This window comes from Candoia aspera, chromosome 15 (assembly GCF_035149785.1).
Source record: "Candoia aspera isolate rCanAsp1 chromosome 15, rCanAsp1.hap2, whole genome shotgun sequence".
Lineage (NCBI taxonomy): Eukaryota > Metazoa > Chordata > Lepidosauria > Squamata > Boidae > Candoia > Candoia aspera.
In genome coordinates this window covers 10,186,259-10,211,046 of record NC_086167.1, presented here as the reverse complement: position 1 = coordinate 10,211,046, position 24,788 = coordinate 10,186,259, and the positions used below count along the sequence as shown (strand labels likewise).

The window sequence follows — 24,788 nt, the reverse complement described above, 5'->3', positions numbered from 1 at the left end:
TCACTGCCATCTCCTCTTCATTCTCTGCTTTCAGCCAGATTTCACTGCTGTTCCCAAAGGGAGAGTAGATGCTCCTTGCTCTTTTAGTTTACTCCTGGTTTCTTGGGGGAGGGGGGAGAGAGAGAAAGGTGGACAGCGGTGGGCTTAATGATGGTGCCATTGTTGAACCATAGGCCTTCACTCTGGTCCTTGAAGCCCGCCTTGTCAGCCCAGATAGCCCTCTGAGAACAGAAGCACTACAGCTTCTCTAATTCCAGAAGGACAGGATGGAATTCTAGGTGCCTACATGTCCATGACGAAAAGGACTTCATGCAACATCAAAGGTCCTTCTGAAAACCATTGACAACGAGCAACGAAGCAAGCATGATGTTGTTGTGCTATTTTCTGGTGTAAACCTATTCAAATATAGTTACCATGTGAGATCAGAGTCAGACCCATGTCACTCTGATTGAGAGACCTAGACTGCATTCTGCAAAATGGTGGGGTCAGCTCTCTCTATCTCCCCAAATGGGACCCTTCTGGGAAAGAGTTGCCCATAATCTCACTTGACTTGTGGACGGAAAACCAACATGGTCTCGTGAAGTAAAGGCATCAGCCTCAGAAGACAAGCCCAAGAGAGAAGACCATTTCAAACAAGGCCCTTCTGCAACTGTGCAGAACTCTTACAACAAAGATTCCCATCACATTAAAAAAAAAAAAAAAAAAAGACGACGGAACGTCCTGTCCTACTTTTGAGTTCTATTAAGTGTCAATTATTAAATCATGGCTTCCTAATTAACCATCTCAGCTGCCAGCTCTGCAGAAACAATCCAGTTATTCATTCTGTCAAGTCTGCGGCCCCGGCAACCTGGAGAAAATTTCCCCACAGCAGCAGGTGTGCGGGGCAGACGGTTATCTGCCAAGAAGAAAAACAATACCAGAAAATCAACCAACTAACCCATCACAAATAAATCTGGAACACTTCTTACTCTCTCAGCTAGCCAGCTTAGACCATCTTCCAGAACTTTTGCATCTTTCTAAAAGAAACGGGCATCTGCAGCTTTTCCATTCCTCCTCCAGGCACTAATAATTCTTAAATGCTTTCTCATCCCTCCCTCTCGCTCCATCGCCGTTAGAGGGTGGATTTACTTAAAGTTTCCATCCCCCGTGGTTCTAAAAATGGTGCTGCTCATTCCCTTGCTTTCTGAAATGTTCTGCAAAATGCTGCATGTCAAACCGATTAGCAAGCCACGATGGAAACATCTTTCTCTCGAAAATTTCTCCTTCTTTACAGCAGCGAGATTTCTGGTCTGTCCTGTAGTCTCATGTAAGACTGGGCATGGCTAATCTTTTCTCCACCATAGTGAAAAGGTGGTGGTGGTGAAAAATCTCTAAGTCTGCAAGCCAACTGTTCAAACCGCCAGACTTCAGCTTGCCATCCCATTTCAGTGAGGATGGGAAGGGCCATCCCAGATATTTTTCCAAAAGTCCCAGTCCAAAGAAGGTGGTCCCCGTCTGGAAAAGCACAGTAGAGTGAAAAATGGATTCTAACTTTTTTTCCCCAAGTGGAAGAGCTTGGTAAGTAGCATCCTTCACTGAAATGCATCCTTCGATCAGGATACTTCTTGAAAAGAAATGGTTTTGTCCAAAAATTGAAGGCGGTGGGCAACAGACTGATACTGACATCTTCCAGATGTTCACCTTGTACCCTAACAAGTTCTGGTCCTTGAGCAGCAGAAGTGCGATCGTGCCCATGTCACAACCACGTATCTTGGCTGGATTGGGGGAATGACATATTGACCAATCTTCTGTACCAATCACACCGGCAGTGGCTGGGTCACCCACTGCACTAAGCTATGGTTTGTTCAACCACAGGTTACTGTGATAGCAACCAAACTGTGTGATAGCTTTATGAGATGTCTGAGCACCATCCACGAATCCAAACGGATTGAGGAGGAGCCAAAGAAGGAGTGGATCATGAAGACCTGTTTTGTGAACGAAGATCCTGGGGTCTCCAGCTACAATCACAGAAAGCAGCAAGCATTGTTCAGGAGCCGCACGCCAGAGGGCACTGCCCAAGTGTTTTGGCTTGGCTCTTCCCACCGGTAGGACAGGATACAGTGCTCTTCTCCAATCTGTTCCCTTCCAGAAGGGCTGGGTTGCCATTATCCTGGGATTGATGACAGCTACAGAACAGTATGTTTGCAAGAGCTGAGCAATCAGCAGTTCACCCAGAAGAACAAGGGTGGATTACATCAAGGCCTGTCATGTCCAAACAAGACAGAAACTGGAAAACAGCTACAAGTTCCATCTTCAGCCTCCAACTGATGGGCAAGCAACAAAGCAAAGCAAGCAATCTGGTTCAGATAAAACGCTATTAGAATATATTATTACATTTTTATCCGTTCAATCATGTCCAACTCTCAGAGACCGCCTGCAGTTTTCTTGGCAAGGTTTTTCAGAAGTGGTTTGCTACTGCCTCCTTCCTGGGGCTGAGAGGAGGTGACTGGCCCAAGGTCATCCAGCTTTGTGCCTAAGGCAAAACTAGAACTCACGGTCTCCGGTTTCTAATCCGACGCCTTCACCGCTACACCAAACTGGCTCTATTAGAATATATTAACTGTATGTTAAGCTTTTCTTCCTACATTCTGTAGTCGCTCCTGCTGCTCGAGACACAATCGGTGTTTCAAGAAAGCCGTATGAAAATTGCTTTCATCGACCTTACAGCCGGCAGAGGCTGATTTGTGGGTCTCTAGTTGAAGTTCACCAAATTATTGTGATGGTACTTCCACCAGCAGGAAGAAACTCATTACCAGGGTTTCTAGAGAAACTTGATCAGAATAATTTTAGTTCATACTGCACTGTGGCCTGATCCTCCACTCCCTTCCCCTGCTCTATGATCCTACTTGTTAACAAATCACAGTTTAAACCAGTGTTTCTCAACCTTGGCAGCTTGAAGATGTGTGGACTCCAGCTGGAGTCCACACATCTTCAAGCTGCCAAGGTTGAGAAACACTGGTTTAAACCAACAGGCTCCCCAACTTCAGATGCAGTGAAAATGATGGGTAGTTTCAAATCAGAAATAGGTGCATCGGATGTACTCCTGGCAGGAGAAAAAGAAGTTAGGGAGACTACAAGAAGCTAGTTACGATGGCGCAGAAAAAAGTGACTTACAACCAGTCATTGCATTTATGACCATTGCAGCGTCCCTGCGGTCACATGATCAAAATTTAGGCGCTTGGCAACCAGCTCACACTTACGGCGGCTGCAGCATTCCGGGGTTACCTGATTGCCATTTGCAACCTTCCCAGCCAGCTTCCAACAAGCAAAGTCAATGGGGGAAGCCGGATTCGCTTAACGACTGCTGTGATTCGCTTAACCACCACGGCAAAAAGGTCATAAAATCAGGCACAACTCACTTAACCACCACCTTGCTTAGCAACGGACGTTCCAGTCCCAATTGTGGTTGTAAGTCAAGGACTACCTGTATTACCAGATTCAAGTTTAAACCAACAGATCTCAAAAAGTGTGTTTTCTGTAACAGTGCCCGGCTAAAGGAATAGCAGATTGTTTCATTTAATTCAAAGCCTCTTCCGTTTTGGAAAGTTTCCAGTCGTTCCCCTCGTTTGCAGTGAAAGCATTCCTGAATTACAGAGATCTCAACATACATTTAAAAAAGCCTCCAGTGCTTGAGCAGTGTTTAAATGTCTGAAATAAATTCCTACAAAGATAAAAGCTAAAATGCAGCCTACAGAATATGATAGCAAAAGTAATCCTACCCCTTTATCAGCAGCCTAATGGCATCTGAGAGCCGCCCGTTTCAAATACCAGTGATAAATAATAGTAAACACGTACATCTAAAAATATGATTCAAATAAACTTCTGGGAGAATTTTTTTTAAAAGGCTGAAGATACAGGCCAGTATACAAATAATAAAACACTAAAATACTTAATATATGGTTCACTGAAAGTTGCGGATACTCAGAACATCTTTTTTAATTTGATCAAAAAAATAAAACCTGTATATCCTAAAGAACATCTTTGAACACTGTGCAGAATGATAGAGGTGACAATGATGCAAAAACCGTGTTTGGCAATTTGACTGTAACTTATGTTATCTCAGCTTAGCTTATGGTACTGTCTGACCACGCATGAGTTTGATGCAGGTTTGATACATTAAATAATTGGGGATGGGGGAGGGGGCAGTAGATTCTTATCCCTTCCTTATCTACTTCCTTTTCTTAAACCTCATAGCTGACATTCTTGGCTAACATTTTCTTTGGTCTACAAAAGCCCAATCTGAGTCTTTCATTCACCCCAAGATGGATGACATCCCAATCCTGGATTTAATACTGAATTGCTCTGCAGAAATAAGCCACAGCTTATTAAATGGTAATTTCAAAAATACCCCGACGCAGCCCCCTTCCAGTCTGACACTAAGTGTCTTCCAACGAGGCCTGCTAAGTGATTCACTTAAATGCACCTTCGGCTCTCTCCCGAGACAAAGAGATGTGAGCACGCCACACAACTTCTCAAGAAGTGAGGCCTTCAACCACCAGCTCGTCTGAACCCTATTTTTCACAGATCGGCTTAAGCTCTATCACTTCAGCCTGACTGACACCTTTTCCATTTAAACCCCCAACCCTTCCCGTAGAACACCAAGCCAGTGAGAACGTAAGATTGCCCTATCTCCTCCTGGTGATTTCTTCAACACAAGGCTGGACTTTCTATCATACTCCTCCTTCAGCTGTAGCCTGAGGTTGTACGACCCAGGCACGGCCTTGGGTTAGGGAAGAACCGGACGGACTTCCTTTTCAATGCCAAACCCAAGCATCCAATCCAGGAACACCTTTCCTTTTTCCAGTGTAGAAGAGTTTTTAAAAACTTGCTTACATTTGGGCGTTGGGCGTTGGGCTGTGGACGTTGCTTTTAGAGCGCAACGCTCTTTCAATGGTTTGCTCCGGGGCCGAAGATGCTAAACAGGGACCCTGCCGCACCATCATCCACAGGGCAGCTTTTGGGGTTTCTGAGACAGTCGGCGATGATGTCCTTGGGCTCACGGAGAAACACTACCAGGACAGTGATGTTGTCGGTAGAGCCACTCTGTTTTGCCACAGCCACCAGCCTCTCCGCCGTCTGAAGGCCATCTCCTTGGTTTTGCATTAAGTGCTCTAGAACATGGTCCACCACCTCAACAGGCTGGATGGTATCGAAGAATCCGTCACAGGCAAGGAGGATGTAATCTTCTGCCCCCGTCAGCTCAAACGACACGCTATCCGCACAGCCGGAGATGTAAGGCTTTTGCAATAGATCCCCTGAGAGAGAGAGAGAGAGAGGAGGAGGTAAGTATTCACAGAAGGAGCGCAGGCTCCAATTCCTTTCTGTCAAACAGCCCACAACCCTTTGGACCAGTGGGAAACAACAACACACTGCATTATCACCTTAGCCTGATGCCCAAGAGTGTTTGTTGCGCTTCTGAGGGACTGGACAGAAGTACTGAAACTAGGGGAAAAAAAGTCTAGGCATTCTCCCCCTATTCTGCTGGGTTTTGCATCTGTTCCGGCCTCTTTCCATATCTCAAGCGATGGAAGGAAGCAGCATTTGCTTCTCTGGGAGAAAATCAGCAACCACAGCTTGGGCCCCCTTATAATAAACTGCCTCTGGTCTGCCATGGGACACATGGCAGATGTGGGGCCTTTCTCCCCACAAGGTAAACCATGCCTAATTGTCATGAGTATGGATGGTGAGCAGGAGGAGGCCCCTATCCAGGGGGGAAAACGCGTGCGTGGTTTAGAGACTTTGAGCTGTCATTCAAAGAAACCCAGAACAGACCTGCCTTGAGTTTTGGGGTTTATCTGTCTGGGTTTTCCCACACTTCTTCAGTTTGGTAGGATTTTCTGTCTATTATAGCAGTTAAATAAAACACTAGAGACTTCCTCCTTGTCTCGGTGTGGTCTTTGCTTAAACCAGGACACTAATGCTTCCCTTTGTTTAAAATGAAACCACTGGCCATGCTGCTTGGAAATGGATGAGTGTCAGCCCAACAAGGTAGACCAGTCGAAGAAACCAATGCCTTATAGGTCAGGACTTTTATTGTAACATCTATAGTAACAGTTGTTACTATATGTGCTTCCCCCTCCTTCCCTTTATCTTTGTATGAACCGGGGAGGGGCTTGTCTGAGACGTTTTCTCACGTTCCTTTCTTGGCCCGGGCTCAAGCCCCTCTTATCTGACCGTTGACTCGGCAGTGCCTCTTCCTCCTGTCCTTCAAGGCCATTCCCCCTGCCCTCTACAATGAGCCTGTTAAGCATATGCGTAATAAGCAAAGGGCTCCCTATAACTTTCCACATACAGATGTGAAAACAAGGTTATAACGACCCATTTCAGAATGTTCATATACCTACCAGTCTGAGCTAAAAGGAAGAACTGTTAGCCACAGATATTAATGCACACTTCTGCCCGTCTATTTAAAATATTAAAAATACCACTGCAGATCCTTCGGGAGCGAACTGCAAGAACTTTATTCTTTAATGCGCACTGTCAGGTTCGGGTTACTATGGCAATGCACCGTACAGGGCAATTCTTAATGTAGGTGCCTCAATGCCAGCCGACGTGCCAAGATTAGAAGATGCTGTTTCTGTTAATATTAAAAACAGGCGGCCTAGTAAAATTAGGATACGACTGGCTGTTTCATTTTGTTTTTTAATAGTCTCATTCTTCATATGTTTCTTCCAAAAAAAAAAAAAAAAAAACCCTTAGCTTTGCTTTTTTTATATATACACAGTTCTATATTCTGTACTTTGTGTTTTAATTCTATCTTGAAAATTAATAAAGCTCTATGACAAAACACGCTTACCAATAGCTCTGGAAACAGCCAGGGTGCCGTTGACACGCCAACAGCAAACTTAGCTTTGCTGTCGCTGGGTTTTCTAAGCGTTACATAAATGAGTTCTTTGTAAAGTTTCTACTTGTGGAGGCCAACAATTGGAATCAACCCTGCTTGATCAGAGGTGCAAAGCTGCAACGGGAGATAGACCTCCCGTTGCACTGATGCGCTGGCTGTCTTATTTGAGCTAACGATTTTCAACAAACACACACTGGCCAACTAGCTTTACAAACCACGCTTGCCTAACAGCAGCAAGACTCTTACAAGCTGAAAGATGGAAGGAAGTACAAATTCCCTCAATGGAGGATTGGATGATTAAGTGAATGGAATTGGTGCAAATGGCTAAACTGACAGCACTGATACGAGAAAATACAGTAACTGGATTTGTTTCTATTTGGAAGCTGCTCTTGGACTATTTGCTTGTAACGCAAAAAAATGAAGTTTTGATTTCGGGTTTTGATGATTAAATGGTTTCATTTTAGAGAAATAATGTTACTGAATGTTTAATTAATAGCAAGGGATTAACTCTTATGTACTCTTATATCTGTGATGGAGAAGGCCAGAAGCCACCTGCCTTATATGTTTTTCTGTCTATTCTTGCGCTGTTTTAGTTTCTCTTGTTCCGTTTTTAGACTTGTATTCGATCTGTTCTATATTCTGTATTTTGTGCTTTAATTCTATCTTGAAAATTAACTAAGCTCTATGACAAAACACGCTTACCAATAGCTCTGGAAACAGCCAGGGTGCCGTTGACACGCCAACAGTCCATGTACGTTACACAGCCCCCTAAAGCTTCTATGCGTTGTTGCTCGTCCTGTGTATGCAAGGAAACCGTTATGAGTATGGAGGGTGAGCAGGAGGGGGCCCCTATCCAGGGGGGAAAACGCATGCGCAGTTTAGAGGCTTTGAACTGTCCTTCAAAGAAACCCAGAACTGACCCACCTTGAGCTTTGGGGGTTTATCTGTCTGGGTTTCCCACGCTCCTTCGGTTTGGTAGGACTTTCTGCCTACTATAGCAGTTAATAAACACTAGGGACAATCTCTTCGTCTCAGCGTGGTCTTTTGCTTAAGTCAGGACAGAAACAAACACACCTAAGCTTTGGCTGGGGACAACGCAACAGAGGAGAGGTTTGGGAATGGAAAAAAGAAGTGTGTGTCCCTTTTTGTCTTCTCGCTCCTGAAACCTTCTCATACAGTTCAGGGAAGCAAGATCTTTAAAAGCCCTTTTGAAACATGCGCTTCACCTCCTCTTGGTCCTATGGCAGTTACTCCTGAGCTCTACACTGCAGGAAATGGTGGCTCGTTTAAGCTCTAATATTTTGAGCAAGTCTTGGCTTCTCCTAGTACGCAAAGGTAGAGACCCCACCATTTAGAAACCACCCAAAACCTGGGTTCATCCAGCCACACTATGGAAATGCAATGCACACAGGTACAGCAATCCTGCCAAGCCTCAGATCAGAACTCCCTACAAAGGCTTTTCACTTCTTTTCTCTCTCTGCGCTCGTCTACACGTGATTCAAGAAACGGTAGCCTAGAAGCCACCATGTCTTCACAGGGAGCCCCAACTGTGGTTGCTGCTTTTTGATCATCTAAGAAGGTCTAGATCACAAATCAGTAAGTCAACCATCTGATCCTTTTTTTATATCAAAGGACGGCACTTAAGCAAGCATCCGACAGGAGTGACAGAATTCCAGCCAGCCAAGACAATAGGTTTCTTCCCAATCGAATTCATTTTATGATTTCCACCTAAGATATAAATTCTGTCTTCAGGAATGGCCCAGATATTTTATTGTATTTCATCACAGATAACAACATTGGCAGAACAACCTTCCTTCCTCCCTTCCTTCCATTTTATTAATTTTTTACAAAGAACATAAAAACTAACACAAACTAATAAAGCGTAAAGAGCAAAGAAAGAAAGAAAAAAAAAAAAGAAAAAAGTGCAGAAAAAAATAAAAATAATAAATCTTTTTATTTTAGATTTATCTAAAAATGTATCTCTATCTAAAATCTTTTTATCTTAAATCTCAGCTTCCAATTCCCTTTGCAGCAAAGACGTACAATTACAAAATTAACTCTTACTTTATGATTACAAAAAAAAAACCCTCACTTTTTTCTATCATCCACAGTTACTGGTTGTTTTTTTTTTTTTTTTTTTTGAAAGACCTGTTTTCTTGAGGTTCATCTCTCAATTTCCTTTTCCAAGGTCTTTGCTGAGAGGTAAAAACCTCAGGAAGCGAATCCTGTATTTCCTCTCTCCCCAACACCAGGCCCACAATGCTTTGCCACTGTGGCTCTAACATTCAGTTGATTAGAAAGGTCTTTTGGGGTTCTTCAATTAAAAAAATAAAGGGCTTGGAAAGAAATAAGCTTTTTAGACATTCCGGGGATCTTCCAAATAGGTGAACTGTCTTTATACCAAAAGGGAGCCCAAACCAACATAGACCACAAATTTTGAAGAACAGGGCAAGTTACCTCTCGTTCTGGTTTATGAGGTTCCATCAGAGTTATGACTTTCCCTTGCTGGACCAGCATCACTTGGGAGTCTCCCAGCCAGGCAATATGCAGTTTGTCCTCAGCAATGAAAGAAGACACCCCTGTCGTGCCACTGCGTAGCTTCTGTAGACAAGTTTGAAAAAGCAGGAAAAGATTTTTTCCCAAAGGATGAAACAGAAGACATGAGGAAAACTGACACCTGTTGGTTAACCACACTGCAAAGACAGATATTCTATTAATATTCTGCTAAAGAATATTCTCTTAAAGATGTGAGATTACACTGAATTTACACCACCTGTTTTGCACCACCCGCCGTGAGATCTCATCAGTTATTAAACACTTCGGACAGAAACACGCAACTCGTTATTGTGTGCAGGTATTTATTTCTTCCTCTCTTTCTTCAATTTCTATATTTAAGTCTGCAACACTGTGCATATTTATGAGAAAATTCATCTTTCTGGATGTGCCATTTCAGGCTCTGCACAAGGCCCATTTCATGCATGGCAATTTTCCTACTGAGGTTCTGGTTTTAAAGCTGAAAAACACACGGGAATTGGTACCCAAAACCAAGCATTTTTTTTTTTTTAAAGAAAACAAGAAAATAGCCAGTCTTATGGGAAGCAATTTGAATCTGCAGTCTGGTAGATGCAAAGGAAGCGTTATTCTACCCTGGCCCCAATCAATATTAGTCACCTACTTTTTACTCCAAATTTATTCATTTTACAAATACAATCAATAAAGTGATCTTTGTTACTCGTGTGAGTTCCATTTCAGCTGAACAACCACAGATCTGTGATCACTAACACAGAGATTCTGGAAAAAACGTACTGTATTCTATGCACACACAAAACCACCTCTGCCATTATGTTCGTATATAAAATGCACAGAGCACACTCCAGATCCATCAGTATATGAAAACCTTCACAAACCTTTTATTTGATTATGAAACAGATGACCTACACAAACGAAAACCTGATTTTTTTTCCCCTTGGAGATTTAAATAACTTACTTAAACACTGTAGCAAGTTACTGTTAATCAGCTGGCCCATTATACTAACTTGGTAGTCCAGTTTCTAACCCAGCCCAGTATGGAAAATGGGATCAGCCAAACCCTGATCAGAGATAGTTCTCTATCTGCAAAAACTTAGACCAGCTTTCTTAGCTTTCAAAATGCCTGGATGGATTTCAGGTCATCTGTGGACTTGGGTGGGAAAAAATTACATTATTTTCACTAACCTTTAAGTGAAATGTAGTTTTTTGTTCAATCGCTACTGTAGGCCACAAAGTAATGGATTGTCTCTAGACTCGAAAAATGTTCATTAACTTCAATCAATCTCTAAAATCACTGGAATTATTCTTAATATTTTGATAACTATATTTGAGCAGAACTGGTGTCCTTGGTAATACAGTCTATATCTATGTATTTTATTTTGGGCATCTACATACATTTTTCTGAGAAGGTTTCAGCACACTCTTGTAGAGGTCCATGGTGCAAAAAAATTAAGAACTTCAGCTCAAACCCTGACAGCCTTACCAGGTAGACCAGACAGGAAACACAATGAGATAAGCTAATTCTACTTTATTGTAAAGCTACATTAACAGAATCTTGCAAGTCTGAAAGGAAAATTCTCCCTCTGTCTCCTTTACAGCCCAAGAAACTTGGGAGGGTCCCTTCTGAGCTCTTGCCCCGCCCACTATACAGCTGCAGGCTAAGCTGTCTCTTATCTGACCATTCCCTAGGCAGCATCTCTTTGCTCAGTCTCCCAAGGTCTTTCCCGCATACTGTTACAGACCCTGAGTGAAGTTCATCTCCATTACATTTTCCATTTCTTCAGATTACACATTCTTAAGTCTAAAATCTACTCCATGCATCCAAACCAACTTAAAGTCGGTACAGAAAAGTCACTTGTCAGGAGAATACATTTATCCAAACTCGCTAACTTTTACACATCCTCTTTTGTTAACATTCTACTAGCATTTGGTCCCTGCCTTCCTTCCACCCCACTCACCTCTCTCCTGGCTCTTGAAAGGAACATCTCATCTGTCTTCTGGAAGGAATCTTTCAAAGCTTCTGCTGGGTCTTCCAGAAGCTCCTTGTGATGTGCCAGGTTGGCATGCAAATGGGTAGCTGCATAGTTAGCTGCCTCAATCCCTCCATGGCCATCAAAAACAGCAAAATAGGCTCGATCTAAACCATCCTTTTGATGGCAAGGATGAGTAAAGAGAGAAGGAAAACACAAAATAGATTTGTTGAGCCAAGGGTCAAGGAAATGTCCTTGGGCAAATAAACTTTTGGATCTCCATGGTCACAATTCATTTGAGGGCAGGGTGAGAAGTTGGCAGCCCAATCACTCCACCATTACATTTGCTTTCTTCCCTTCCTACTCATCATTAAACAATTCCCAGCCTACCTTGATCTTTCTATTCCACCACCATGCTTAGGAAATCAAGGTTTTTTCAATACCCCTGGGCCTAATTGCCATGGTTGGTACAGTTTTTCTTATTTTTACCAAAGTCTGTACCATGGAAGTTTTCACTGGTTTTTATACTCTGTGTAAGCCGCCAAGTCGTTGGATTGCAGTGGGATCAAAATGTGTAAAATAAAAATTTAAAAATTAGTAGGACTCTTTTGGAGGGAAAGAAATGTGTGGGCCCCCCGGATGTTTTCAAATGCCAAATCCCATCAGGGATGGTTAATGGGGACAAAGATAAGGAAGGACAGAATTTGCAGACCCAAAACGTAAGTCACAAGATCACGGAGGACTATTTATTTCAGCGTTTCCTCCCCAGCTTCTATAAAATTACCTGCAGGCCAAAAAGTTGATTAAATTCTGGTAGGGAAACGTGTCTATCTTCCATCTTCCGTCGAGTATTACGAGTTGCATGGACAGAAATCTGAAGGTAGCGCTTAGACGGCTTCAGGGCGGGTAAGTCCTTCTGCCATTCGCAGCAAATCTCCAAGAGTTTGTTAAAGAAGGAGCGTTGCAGAGGACCACCTTGCAAGACTGCCATTCAAGAAAAAGAACTCATTGAAATGTGTATTTCGGAACTTCCACTGCCTCCTTTGCTAACTGATGAATTGAAAAATTTTAGGTTTTAGATAAAAACACTCATGGTCTCCTGGTTTCTAGCCTGGTGCCTTAACCACTACACCAAACTGGCTCTCATGGACTTCTCACCTGTTAGATAAAACAATTGCTTTATTTTAGTTTTAGGGGTCATCTATGAGCCAGTTTGGCATACTGGTTAAGGCACCAGGCTAGAAACCGGGAGACCGTGAGTTCTAGTCCTATATTAGGACCAAAGCCAGCTGGGTGGCCTTGGGCCAGTCCCCTTCTCTCAGCCTAGGAAGGAGGCAATGGCAAACCACTGCTGAAAAACCTTGTCAAGAAAACTGCAAGGAATAACAACAACAACAACAACAAGTTGGGGTAGAGGTTCAGGCCCCAGGCTAGAAACTGGGAGACCGTGAGTTCTAGTCCCACCTTAGGCACAAAGCCAGCTGGGTGGCCTTGGGCCAGTCCCCCTCTCTCAGTCTAGGAAGGAGGCAATGGCAAACCACTGCTGAAAAACCTTGTCAAGAAAACTGCAGGGACTAGTCAAAAACTGACTCAAACGCGCACGCACACACAACTTTGAAGTAATAACTTGAACTGCAGCCTTGGAATTACTTGATGGATCTTGGGGGGGAAGAAAATCTGACTCAGCAGGCAACACAAATTTGATGTTCACAATCAAGGAAGTCAGAAATCCAATGTAAGGCTGCACAAGATCACCATACAATCACTGACACACAACCCTAAAGTAAAATGTGACAACAAAATCTAGAGGGATGGCTTTTGGTACTTACATATTGCTACCCAAACGACTAACATTTATTACTACAAATTTTTTCTTGAACTTTGATTTATTTTATCAGATGCATGGTGCCACAAGACTCTAGTGTTTTAGGTTTTTTAACGAAGACAGTACTGGGTTGTAATACTAACGTTAAAACCTTAGGGACTGGCTAAAAGATAAAATTTTGTTATGTTGCTCTTAAATGTCATTAAAGGACATGTACTTTTCATTCTCCCCAGCAGATGGACCCAACTTCTTAACTTTGTTTGGATGCAGAGGGAAAATGTCCCAGCAGATTGCTGAAGTAGAAGAGCTCGTGGCAAGATCTTCTATAGTGGTATGATGGGTATCCTTCTGGAATTTAGAGCAAAGTAGACAACTTCCAAAATCACATCCTAACCATAATCCAGTGAGGCAGATGGGGAATGACCCAAAGTAATTGCATAAACAGTGGCATCCATGGGTGGGCATAAAAAAAAAAAAGGCAGGATGATGAATGTGGTGATGCAGTCAAGCCCTGCCCTTTTATATACACATGTCAAGATCCAGCAGATTTCAGAACCTTGTAGAGAAACTGAGATTCTTGGAAGAAAGGCACAAGAGGAAACTCAAATTCTCATTACAAACGAAAGCCTTACAAGCTGACACGAAGAACACTTAGAGAGGAAGCCTTGAACAGGACAGAGACAAGCTCAGGTATTAGTTGTTAAAAAACAGTAGCAACAAGATAATTTAGGTGTAAAGGAGACTTGTGTTGGCCAGACTGTCTTCCCCCACACTGTTGTCATTTGTCTCCAAGTCTTAGCGAAGAGAAAGAGGAAGGGCGTTCATCGTTTCACACTCAAGTGGGTCTAACTTCAAGCCACATCCGTTCTTGCAGAACAGAACCCTGTCAACTGCTGAACAAACTGATACTAAAACCAACAGGTGCAATCCAGAGGATGTTGCAGGAAATCATCATCCATCTAATGCACATTTATCTAGCATTTCAATGTATTGTGCGATGAATTCAATGACTCTGTGTCATGCTCAACCTGTTAGTCTAGACTGAAATACAGACTTTCCATGCAAAAAAAGGCCACAGCTCTGCAAGACTATACATTAGTGTGCAAAGTTTGGACCTCAGCACCTTGAGAAAAGAACCCTGCCTGAAAGCCTGAAGATCATTACCTGGCAATGTAGACAAAACTAAGCAGTGTGGATTAAAAGTTGGAGTTGGGATAAAATAGCTTCCTGTTATTTTGTACTTCACAGGAAAACAGCATACAAGAAACACAAATTAAACCCAAAACAGATGTTCTGATTGTGCAACTATTGTGGTCCCAAAATGAGCATTACCTTCCTTTTTCTGTCATTATTTTAAAAAGCAATAAAAATTAATAATAATGATTTAAAAACAGAGGTGAGGCATGCCCCCACTCTCCCGGCCTTCTGGAAAGGGATGAAGACCTGGCTCTGCCATCTCATGTGGGATGTAAGGAGGGGTAACCGACCCTGGGGGTGGTTAGCACCCTGAAGAGGCTCCCGTAAATTAAGAACTTTTTAACATCTATAATTTTTATTGAAGAATATTGTTTTATTGCATTTTAATTACTATTTGTTCTTGTTTTGTTGTAAGCCGCCCAGAGCCACTCTTTGTGTGAGACAGGCGGTGACTAAATTTGAAATATAAATAAATAAATAATAATTTAAAAAGAACGCACATTATCACTGCAATGTGCAAAAAATGCACAAAAGCTTTCCCATTCATTTCAGGGGCAGTTCTACTTCTCCATAAGCATAGTAATAACATTATATATTGGCATTATCATGCCAAAATGGAAAACTAAGCCGGTTAGCTGTTCCTATCACAACATATGTTGGCCACAATTCTCTGCCTTGTTGCGATAAAATTATGCACTGCTAGGTATGACCTCACTAGTTCCCATTCATGTTGTCGTAACAGCTTGTTTTGCAGTTATGCTGAGGCAGAGGCAATGAACTTGCCATGCCACTGAAAACCATAAAGGCCATTATTTCTGTTAGCTAAATCTTTTAATGTCAAGACATCAGCCTAAACTCATGCTTGCTATACCCCCCATCAGGTTCTCAACCAGGATTCCAGAGCACCTTCAGGTTCCGTGAGAGGTCCCTGGGGGTTCCCTGGGAGATCACGATTTATTTAAAAAATTATTTCAAATTCCAGCCACTTCACATTAAAGAGGTAAGTTTCATTCTTTACGTTTAGTTTAAGAACACTGTTCATGCATGTATACAGGCCTGCACATGAAACAAGTATAATAATTATGTAACTTCTGGCCTGTATTTGAGCCTTCAGGCCTGAGGCCTGAAAAATATTTCAAGGGTTCCTCCAGGCTCAAAAGGTTGAGAAAGGCTGCCCCCCACTGCAATTTCTACAGTATAGGTGGGACTCCATTTGCCTGTTCAAATTCAAGTTAGAGAAGAATACAATGTCTGATTTAGACCACCATTTCAAACCGCAATTAGATTCATGCATCACCCTTAAGCCCCGTCTTGTTCAGTTCTGACTGGGTTGTGTGAACCTGGCCCCAGTGGTCTGTAAACCATGGTTTAAGCCTTAACGAGTTCTGCCGATCTAGCTGATTTATTAATACAATAAATCACAAAACAAACTATAGTTGAGCATGATCCAATCCACTTCTCACTGGCTTGTTAAAATGTGGATGCTTCTCCCTTAATATTTTCAGTGATTTGAGACCTGGATCTGTATCAACTTACTACCAGTCCAAGATTATCTCGCGTGGGCCTTTCCCAAATGCCCTTTTCCGTCTGAAGTAAGACTGTTGTTAACCAGAACAGAGCAACTTCAAGCTGCGATGCCAGAAAAGTAGATTCCTCTTACTGGTTTTTAATTGGCTAGATTAAAGCAAATTGTTCGCTGAAGCCGTTTGCTTCATTTTTATCCTGTTCTTCTACTTGCTAATTATCTAGGATAGAGTTCCCATATTCTAATTTTGCCTGCATATGGTATTTCTAAGCCTTATCCACTGCTCCCTTTTTTATTTATTATAAAGAGTAACAGACAAATTTTAAATTGAATTACTTTACATGAATTAGGGAGAAAGAGATGAACAACGTCAAACCCAAAATAAGGAGCTTTTGTTAGAGATGGTGAACCATGTTTAGAACCACGGGAGGGAAAACACTTACAGTGGCACGTCTCACGGTCACTGGCCTCCTCTTCTTCTAGGTTCTGTTGTTTAAAATCCTCCAGGCCACTTTGGAGCATCTCGCTGACTGCCGCGTGAATTAAGGCTGCCGCAAGAAGAGGAGGTGCGTTCCTAATAAAAAGGATAAGGTGAGTGAAAGGGGTAGGGAGAGAAAACAGGCCAAACAACGTTTCTGTGGGTTTTTAAAGCTCCCTGCAGGCAAGCAGGGAAATACCAAAGATGCTTATCAGCTTGAATTAGCTTTCCCTAACTTGGTAACCTGCAATGGCCAAGGTGACAGGAGTTGCAGTCCGCCACATTCAGCAACACCAGGCTGCAGAAATCCACCCATGGTCTGAGGTGCTCTCTCTCTTGGACATCACATCAAACCATGTTTGAGCAATTATGTGAATGACCTTGGGGCTGACGTGTCCTTCTCTCTCCTTGTATAAGGCAGTTCCTCCACCCTTGTTTGCTAGCAAACCACAGAGTGCTGTTGCTTGCAAGATATGGTTTGGAAGGAGAACAGTCAGATACCCCACTGGGTGAACTTTTGAAGTTTGCAGTCAGTGGAATGTAGGATCCAAACAAGAGAATCTCTGTAGCTCAGGGTTGGACTGTGGAGTGCTTGGTGCTCTCTGAGCTTGGTGGTTTCCTTGAAGATGTTTCATTACCCCACTAGGGAACATCATCAGTGCTGGTGAGCGTGGGGTTTTGCTCCCTGTTTATATACAGTAGCTTGCCCTGCCAGTGTTGGTGGGAATGTGGTTTTCTCCTTGGTAGTTCCTCGATTAGGATACCTACCAAGGAGAAAGCTACTGTATATAAACAGGAAGCAAACCCCACACTCCCTCGCACTGATGAGGCTACCTAGTGGGCTAATGGAACATCTGCAAGCCAACCACCAAGCTCAGAGAGCACCAAGCACTCCACAGAATATAGGATGAGAATACAACACACCTTCCTTATGCCCATGTACGTGCCACTTTACAAGAACAGATCTGATTGCATCAATTCCGTGCACTTTAGTGGCGATTTATTTTCAATTACACACATTTCAGCTTAGTAACAATACGGAATCTGGATTAGGAATGTACTTCAAAAGATTCCTGGAACACCAGCGATGTTCAGAAGGGAATCACATGAAGGTTGTGGGTCATATTTACAGCAGCCTTCCAACCCCTTTTGGCTCTGATGGTAAAACTCCACATCAACCCTCCAGCTCTTGCCAATTACAATCCACAGCAATTTCTTCTAGACAGCTCAAGACAATCCATTCCATTCTATCATTCATACTTACCCATCTGGAAATGGTTTACCCCTTTCCTCCATACTGTAAGGGGGATATTTTCAGTGCTGAGCCAATTCTTGGTATTTCCTGTTATTCTCTCCTTCTCTAACAATCATATTCCACCCCAGGACTGGAACGCTAACAATAGCTTCCCTTTTCGTTTCAAAATTTCCTACAGGATACAGGATACATGCCTCTCTTGGCTTGGATAAGGCTTGGCTTCCCTTTAAGAACGCAATCCAAACCTCAAGAATCTGGCCGCTCCAGATAATAAGAAATCAGTGCTAAGCACACTGCATCTCCCCACAAGCGTGATATTCAATGGGATAGATTGCACTGAAGGGCAGACGTTTTCTTTTACAAGAGACAGAACGCATGAATTACACGTAGGGAGTTGGAGCAAGTTCTGCAAGCGTTAATCTGGATCAACCATGGCCAGCTGCGTCCTGCACCCGCCAGTTAAGCTCCATTTAATCAACTTAAGTTGAATAAAGCTCAGCATTTGAGTTGAATAAATACTGGAACTATCTATTGGGTTTGGGGTTTTTTTAGAAACTCACCATGCAAAATAACAGCAGATACACGCATAAGTGCTGGAAGGAAAAAAAAAAGTCATCCAGCAGGTCACCCACTCCCATACTCAATACTGGGGGGTGGGGGGAGACCCAGATCTTTAAAGGCAGGCAGACTAACTTACTTTCGGGGTGAAGGATACGCCCCCAAAAAGCAGGAGCATTTGACGTACCATATTCACTACCTTTAATGTATCCCTTTAATTATTACATCTGACAGCCTAAATAATGGTTGGTTTCTGAAAACATAAACCTGACCAATGTTCAGGAGACAAAATCCTATAAAAATAAGTATCTACTGGTATTTTAATCATCGGCAAACTTTAACTTCTCTTTTTCTTTCCAATACGCATAACCAACGTTAAGCGACAATACAGTGGAGATCTTAGTAATAAGTAATCAGCTTAAGAGTGAAACCTTTATTGTACAATAACCACTTTGATGCAACCCGCAGCAGTTCTTTAATGTTATATTCCATTCTGGATGAAAAACTCAAATAATCTTATTGACATTTTAAACCATAATTAAGATTGATCTAATAATTCTTTTTCTGTAACCTCAATGGTCTAAGCTATTTAAACAAGAGAGTGTTAATAATCTTTAATCCACACTTATCAATACCACCGTATCAAAACAATATAATGTAATATGTAAGTTTTACAACAACAACATAATAATAATAGTGTTTTTTTAAAAAAAGGGTGGAATGAACCAGCAAAAAACAACCACGAAAGGCCAAAAAATGTCTGCTCACAGCCCCAAAAGAAACAAAACAGGGCTCTAGAAATTCTGTCTGAAACTGCAGGAATTTATTTCTGCTTGAAGAATGCAGCCTGTGTTTGCTTACGCTGAAATCAAGACAGAATTCGGTCTTGTTCATTGCTCCACGCTGAAGAAATATAGCATAGCCCCCAGCTAAGTTTACAAGGTAGGGTGATTTTCCCATTCAAATAGCACAGGAGGCCAAACTGTGTCTTGACTTGCTAAAAATGTTTCACTCTTCAACGGTAAAGCTTGCCAAAAATTCAGTCACATGAGATTAGTCAACATGCAGCATCATTCCACACGCTCCTTTAGAACAGGCTCCACTGAACTGAATGAGGAATACATAAAATTACAGCCAGAATAAAGTTTTAGGTCAATGTGGGAATCATGTCATATTGGTGCGATATATAATAAATACTTCAGTGGTTAGTCTATGGAGGATACTTGGGGGAGGAAGGACAAAGGCACATGAACTGCAATTTCCTGATTTTTTTCAGGGTTTTTGTTTGGCTTTCAACGGCTTATTTTAAGATTGCATTACCCGTTCATGGATCCCCATCTCCAAATTCTGCTGGCATAAGCAGAGCGGGCTGCCAAGAGAGCAAATCAGGCACTTTTGCAGACACGTGTTATCCTCTAGAACATGGGCCACAAGTTCTAGTAACTAACAACTCTGCCCTATGTTTGGGTAGACCAGCTTTTTAAAACTATGTTGCTGCATGGTCCATCACCTTGTCTATTTTTGGTTGGTCAACAGACCAAGGGGAAGGTCTGGGATGCCAGTGCTTAAACTGGCACAGAGTTGCTCAAAAGCAATACATTCCTAAAATGGTTGGCCAAGAACAAAAGTATTAGTATTATTACTGCTCAGACCTGCACATATGCTACACCAATACATTATGACATTTATTTGATTTATCAAATTTTGCCAGCGCCCATCTCCCCCCAGAAGAGGGACTCTACATCCTAGGTTCTTGGGAAGAATTCAGTGCGAATGAAGGCCAACACCAGCTAAAGAATTGGCAGCTCTGATTTCATGTTGTTGTGTATAACAACAACAACAATTTATTAAACTGTATGTTGCCCGACTCTTGACACCTCTGGGCAGCTCAGATCAAACAAAGAGATTACAATAAAATCAATCAAACATAAACCGGTCATTTAAAGCAGAAAAATACTCAACTATCATCTGATGCAGGGCCAGAAAATGGCCTTTACTAGGGCAAGATTCAAACTCCTGGACACCATAGTAAAATATGGTCAATTCCAGAAAATACCATATAGGAAAGGAAGTGCATATGTAGCGTATAGCTGTAGAAGACGTTGCATACTTTATATATGATTCTCATTTATAGGCCTCAGTGAGGATCCAGTATCAAAATCCATTGCTAGTTAGAACACTTCACTGGTGCCCTAATATTAGACTGTCTTCCCTCCTTCAGGGAGTAAATGCACACATAGTTAGCAAGCACTGTCAAGTTTATAATTACAGCTGCTCAAATGAGAGACTGTTTTTAGGACCAACTGGCTTGCAAAGGAGGTGGACTTACTGAAACATCTTTTAACGAGGTAAAATCATGGCAGCTCTTTGGTTTTACTGTCTTTGATGCAACATGGTGTTTTGAGTGGGATATGGTCTTTTGGCTAATCCATAAACACCTACTCTGAAGTAGTAGTAAGTAACAAAGTTGGAGAAGGGGCAGAAAAGCTAGAAATCAGGGTGTCATTGGGCCTCCTGGTCCTACATGAAGCTATTTACTAATGCCTTGAGAATATCATGCTGTTGCGATTTGCCAGCCAAGGGGTCAACACAATAGAACAGCGTTTCTCAACCTTGTCAACTTTAGGATGTATGGACTTCATACATTGATGTCCACACATCTTAAAGTTGACAGGGCTGAGAAACACTGTAATAGAAGATCACGCTTCTTCCAGGAAGCCAGAAGACTTTTCCAACCCCCCACCCCAAAATGTCATAGCTCTCAACCTTTTGCAAAGAATGTTTAAAAAAAAATCCTCAGTATTATGCAAACATTCAACAGTTCAGGTCTACCTGTCGGGTATACAAAACTACATTTGGTAAAAATCATCCTACTTTATGCTATTTGAACTCGCCTTCAGAACTAGACCGGAGGCTATTTGTAATAATAAACGCATTATTTATATTTATATAAATATATATTTATTTATATATAAACACATATGTTTATAAAGAAATATTTATATATATATAAATATGTATTTATATTTATGTAAATAATAAATCATAAAAGACATAAGACAACGTCCATAGAACGGACGTTGGTCCATTCACCTGCGGTCTTCTTTACACCTGTGTTTTAACTGTTTTAGGGATGCGGTGGCTCTGCGGGTTAAACCGCTGAGCTGCTGAGCTTGCCGATCGGAAGGTCGGCGGTTCAAATCCGCGTGACGGGGTGAGCTCCCGTGGCTAGTCCCAGCTCCTGCCAACCTAGCAGTTCGAAAACATGCAAATGTGAGTAGATCAATAGGTACCACTTCGGCGGGAAGGTAACGGCGTTCCGTGTAGTCATGCCGGCCACATGACCAAGGAAGTGTCTACGGACAAACGCCGGCTCTTCGATTTTGAAACGGAGATGAGCACCGCCCCCTAGAGTCGGACACGACTGGACCTAATGTCAAGGGAAACCCTTTAACTGTTTTAAATGGTTTTGAATTTTTTAAACTGTATTATATTGCTTTGTAACTGCTTGCTTGTTTTTTCGTACGCCGTCCAGAGTCACACATGTGAGATGGGCGGCTACGTAAATTTAATAAATAACTACGTGAGATAAACGCGTGGCAAAAACTGTACAGTTAGTAAGATCAGAATCCGTATCCAACTTGCCGAACTATGTAGCTCAGAGTCCTTTTCACTAATGTCCCCAAGTGACTTAGGCCAGTCACCCAGCAATCACCATGCATTTCTCAATCACAAGATTAGCCTTTGGAGAACCCCTGAGATAAAACGGAAAATACTGTTTACAGGCAGAGCTTTGGGAAGGTGCCGGCTTACAAGCACGTATCTACCCATTGTTCTCAGTTTACTCCCACACTTCCTTTCATGAAAGGACATTTAAAGGATAGGCAAGTGGAAGAGGAAGATTGCACATAGGGAAATTACAAAAACTTGGTTAGGACATCTTGTCAACAAATGCCCAAACGTGCAAAAATTCTCCCCAAAATTTGACCAACAGAACTTCATTCACACAGAGGCTACGCTGAAGATGGAGCTAGATCAGAACACTGCCAAATTCTGCTTGCATTGCTTCTCATTTCTAACAAGGATACAGGGGTTAGAAAAAAAGGACCATGGAGATCATCTAGTCTCTGTACTGGGCAGGGGGGAGACTAGATGATCTCCATGGTCCTTTTTAACCCCTATATCCTCTGATTCCACAATTCTTTAATGCCTGGCCATGCTAAAACCCATCTACCAACAAATGCTCTCTGTATTTATTTGGGGAAAAGCCAAAATATCCATGTGATGAACGCAATTCTGCCCTTTCAGCGTTTGTAACTCTCATTTCTACATGCAGGAACCCCTAGAAGGACTGCCCTGCGCATGATTCTCTGATCCTTCTGTGACACATGCATTCCTAACATCACAGCAGTTACAAACTCTCCTTAAGCCAAAATGCACACAAAGCCCACTCATCCTCTAAACCAACTGGGCTAATTTAGTAAGCCAGTTAACTGAGTTTCATAAATACAGCCACAGGTGTCCAGCCCCAGTCAGACGTGGACTTGTGACCCTCCCGCCTCTGTTCACACATGCACCATGCACTCCAACTTTCCAATACACAGCTGCATTTCCACCACAGGTTTAAAGCATAGTGGGGAAGCCTACAGCCTATATATAATACACTAAGCCTGGCTAGAGTTAATCTTGGTTAGGTAGTTTTTCCCTCCTAGGTTAATGCACTGCGTGTACTGTGAGTTGATGCCACAAATTCTGCCAAGGTTTACAGGTAGTCCTCGCTTAATGACCACAACTGGGACCAGAATTTTGGTTGCTAAGCAAAGCAGTCATAAAGTGAATCTGACCCAATTTCATAACCTTTTTTGGAGCGGTCGTTAAGAGCACCACATGGTTGTTAAGCAAATCATGCAGTCCCCCATTAATTTTGCTTGCCAGAAGCTGGCTGAGAAGGTCAAAAATGGCAATCACGTGACCACATGATGCCGCAATGGTCATAAATGCGAACCAGTTGCCAAGTGCCCAAATTGTGAGAATCGTACTCATGAAATAAATTTGACAAAGTCTTGAGAAGCAGCAAAAAGATTTTATCAACGTTCTTGCAAGGACGGGTGCCCAGCCAGAATCGTAAGTCTGAACCATCACTAAAGAAATGGTTGTTAAGCAAGGACTACCTGTAATTCAGGAATCGGGTTAGGCATCCCAGGCAAACGCAGGACCTTTAGAAAACAGCTTAGTGCAAGAACCACGTTAACCACGATCCAAACCCAGCAAAGGGGCTGATTCACTGGCCAACTTGGGCCAACCCAGCAAGCCTCCAAAGCGAGTTAATTCGGTCACCAAGCGAAGCATCCGAAAGGCGGCGGCAAAGTGAGAAAACACCCTGACGCTTCCCCAGCGAATTTTGCAAAGGGGCTCATTGGGGTGTCCGCCTGAGCAGGAACTCCGCGAGTTAATTCGGGAGCCAGGTTAGGCGGCCCGTCTGAATGCAGGACACGGGTTCACGGAAGCACCGAAGGCAACGCGCCCGGCGGGGCTTCTACACACCCAGGAAATGGGCCGATTCCCCCGCCGGCTGCGGAGCCGCCCCCACTCCCCCGGTAAGCCCCCAAGGAGAGTCAATTCGGTTCGCGGCGCGAACCCGGGGCGCGGGCCGAGGCCGCTCGCGGCCGGGCAGCTTCCCCGCGGGTTTTGCAGAGGGGGCCGGGCTCAGCACGCCCAATGCGCCCCCCTCCGCGAGGCAAGGCAGGGACCCGGCGCGGCGCCCGTGCACACGCATGCACACCTCCCCCGGGGAGGACGCGGGGCAGCGCGCGCCCCCGGCCGCCCCCGGCCCAGCGGCCCGCGCCCCGCCGGAGCCGGCCGGGCCCTCCCCCGAGCCCCGGCTCACCTCCGGCCCAGGAAGCCGCGAGCCAGCTCGGCCAGCTCGGCCAGCGCTTCGTCCGGGCGCTGCGGGGCGGCCCTGGCCCCGGCGGCGGGGCTCCAGGGCGGCGCCTCGGCGGGGCCCAGCGGCCCGGGGAAGTCGCGCAGGAGGCCGCCCAGCCAGGCGCGCGCCGCCACCGGGCAGGCCATGGCCGAGGGAGCGGGGCGGCGCCGGTGCCGGCGGCGGCCGCCTCTCCGGGCTGGTTGAGCGCGGCTCGGCTGGGCTCGGCTCGCGCGCGCGCCCTGGGAGAGGCTGCCGGGGAGGGGAGGGGAGGGGAGGGGGGCGAGCTTCCTGCCCCCGGGAGGGGAGGGGAGGGGAGGGCAGGCCCCAGCCCGCCGCCCTGAGTGCCGGAGGAAGCCGCGTTTCTCCACCCCATGATGCAAAACTTTTTTTGTTTAATGTTTTGGAGGGGAGACCTGCGGGTGTCCTTAAATGCAAGAAGCAGCCGCGTTTCTCCGCCCCCCCATGCAAACTTATTTTTTTGGAGGGGAGATCGGGGGTGTCCTTAGAAGCGATGTTTCTCCACCCCCCCCATGCAAAACGTTTTGGCGGGGAGACCCTGGGGTGTCCACAAGTGCTAAGCAAGGGTCTTGGCTGCCCCCCGCCCCCCGCCCCCCAGGACTGAGCCTTAAATGCAAGAAAAAGCCA

The 24,788-nt window shown here is 43.8% G+C and overlaps 1 protein-coding gene across 1 annotated transcript; it reads right to left on the bottom strand.

Annotated features, from left to right (window-relative positions):
* Positions 1-3,002: 3,002 nt before the first annotated feature.
* Positions 3,003-24,296, bottom strand: PPM1F (protein phosphatase, Mg2+/Mn2+ dependent 1F). The gene is made up of 7 exons (XM_063315596.1): positions 24,108-24,296; positions 16,373-16,503; positions 12,167-12,366; positions 11,371-11,559; positions 9,341-9,484; positions 7,586-7,679; positions 3,003-5,294 (listed from the first exon to the last, which is right to left on the bottom strand). Exons 1-7 carry the CDS (start codon positions 24,287-24,289, stop codon positions 4,927-4,929), a joined length of 1,308 nt encoding a protein of 435 aa, XP_063171666.1. The 5' UTR covers positions 24,290-24,296; the 3' UTR covers positions 3,003-4,926.
* Between the last annotated feature and the right edge of the window lie 492 nt (positions 24,297-24,788).

What these genes read in the sequence shown, in the direction of transcription:
- PPM1F (XM_063315596.1), bottom strand. Translation starts at nt 24,289, where the DNA reads ATGGCCTGCCCGGTGGCGGCGCGCGCCTGGCTGGGCGGCCTCCTGCGC. An exon ending in TTTCAAGAGCCAGGAGAGAG is followed by an intron (nt 9,485 to 11,370) that starts GTGAGTGGGGTG and finishes ACTTGTCTACAG; the next exon opens with AAGCTACGCAGTGGCACGAC. An exon ending in CTCATAAACCAGAACGAGAG is followed by an intron (nt 7,680 to 9,340) that starts GTAACTTGCCCT and finishes TTGCATACACAG; the next exon opens with GACGAGCAACAACGCATAGA.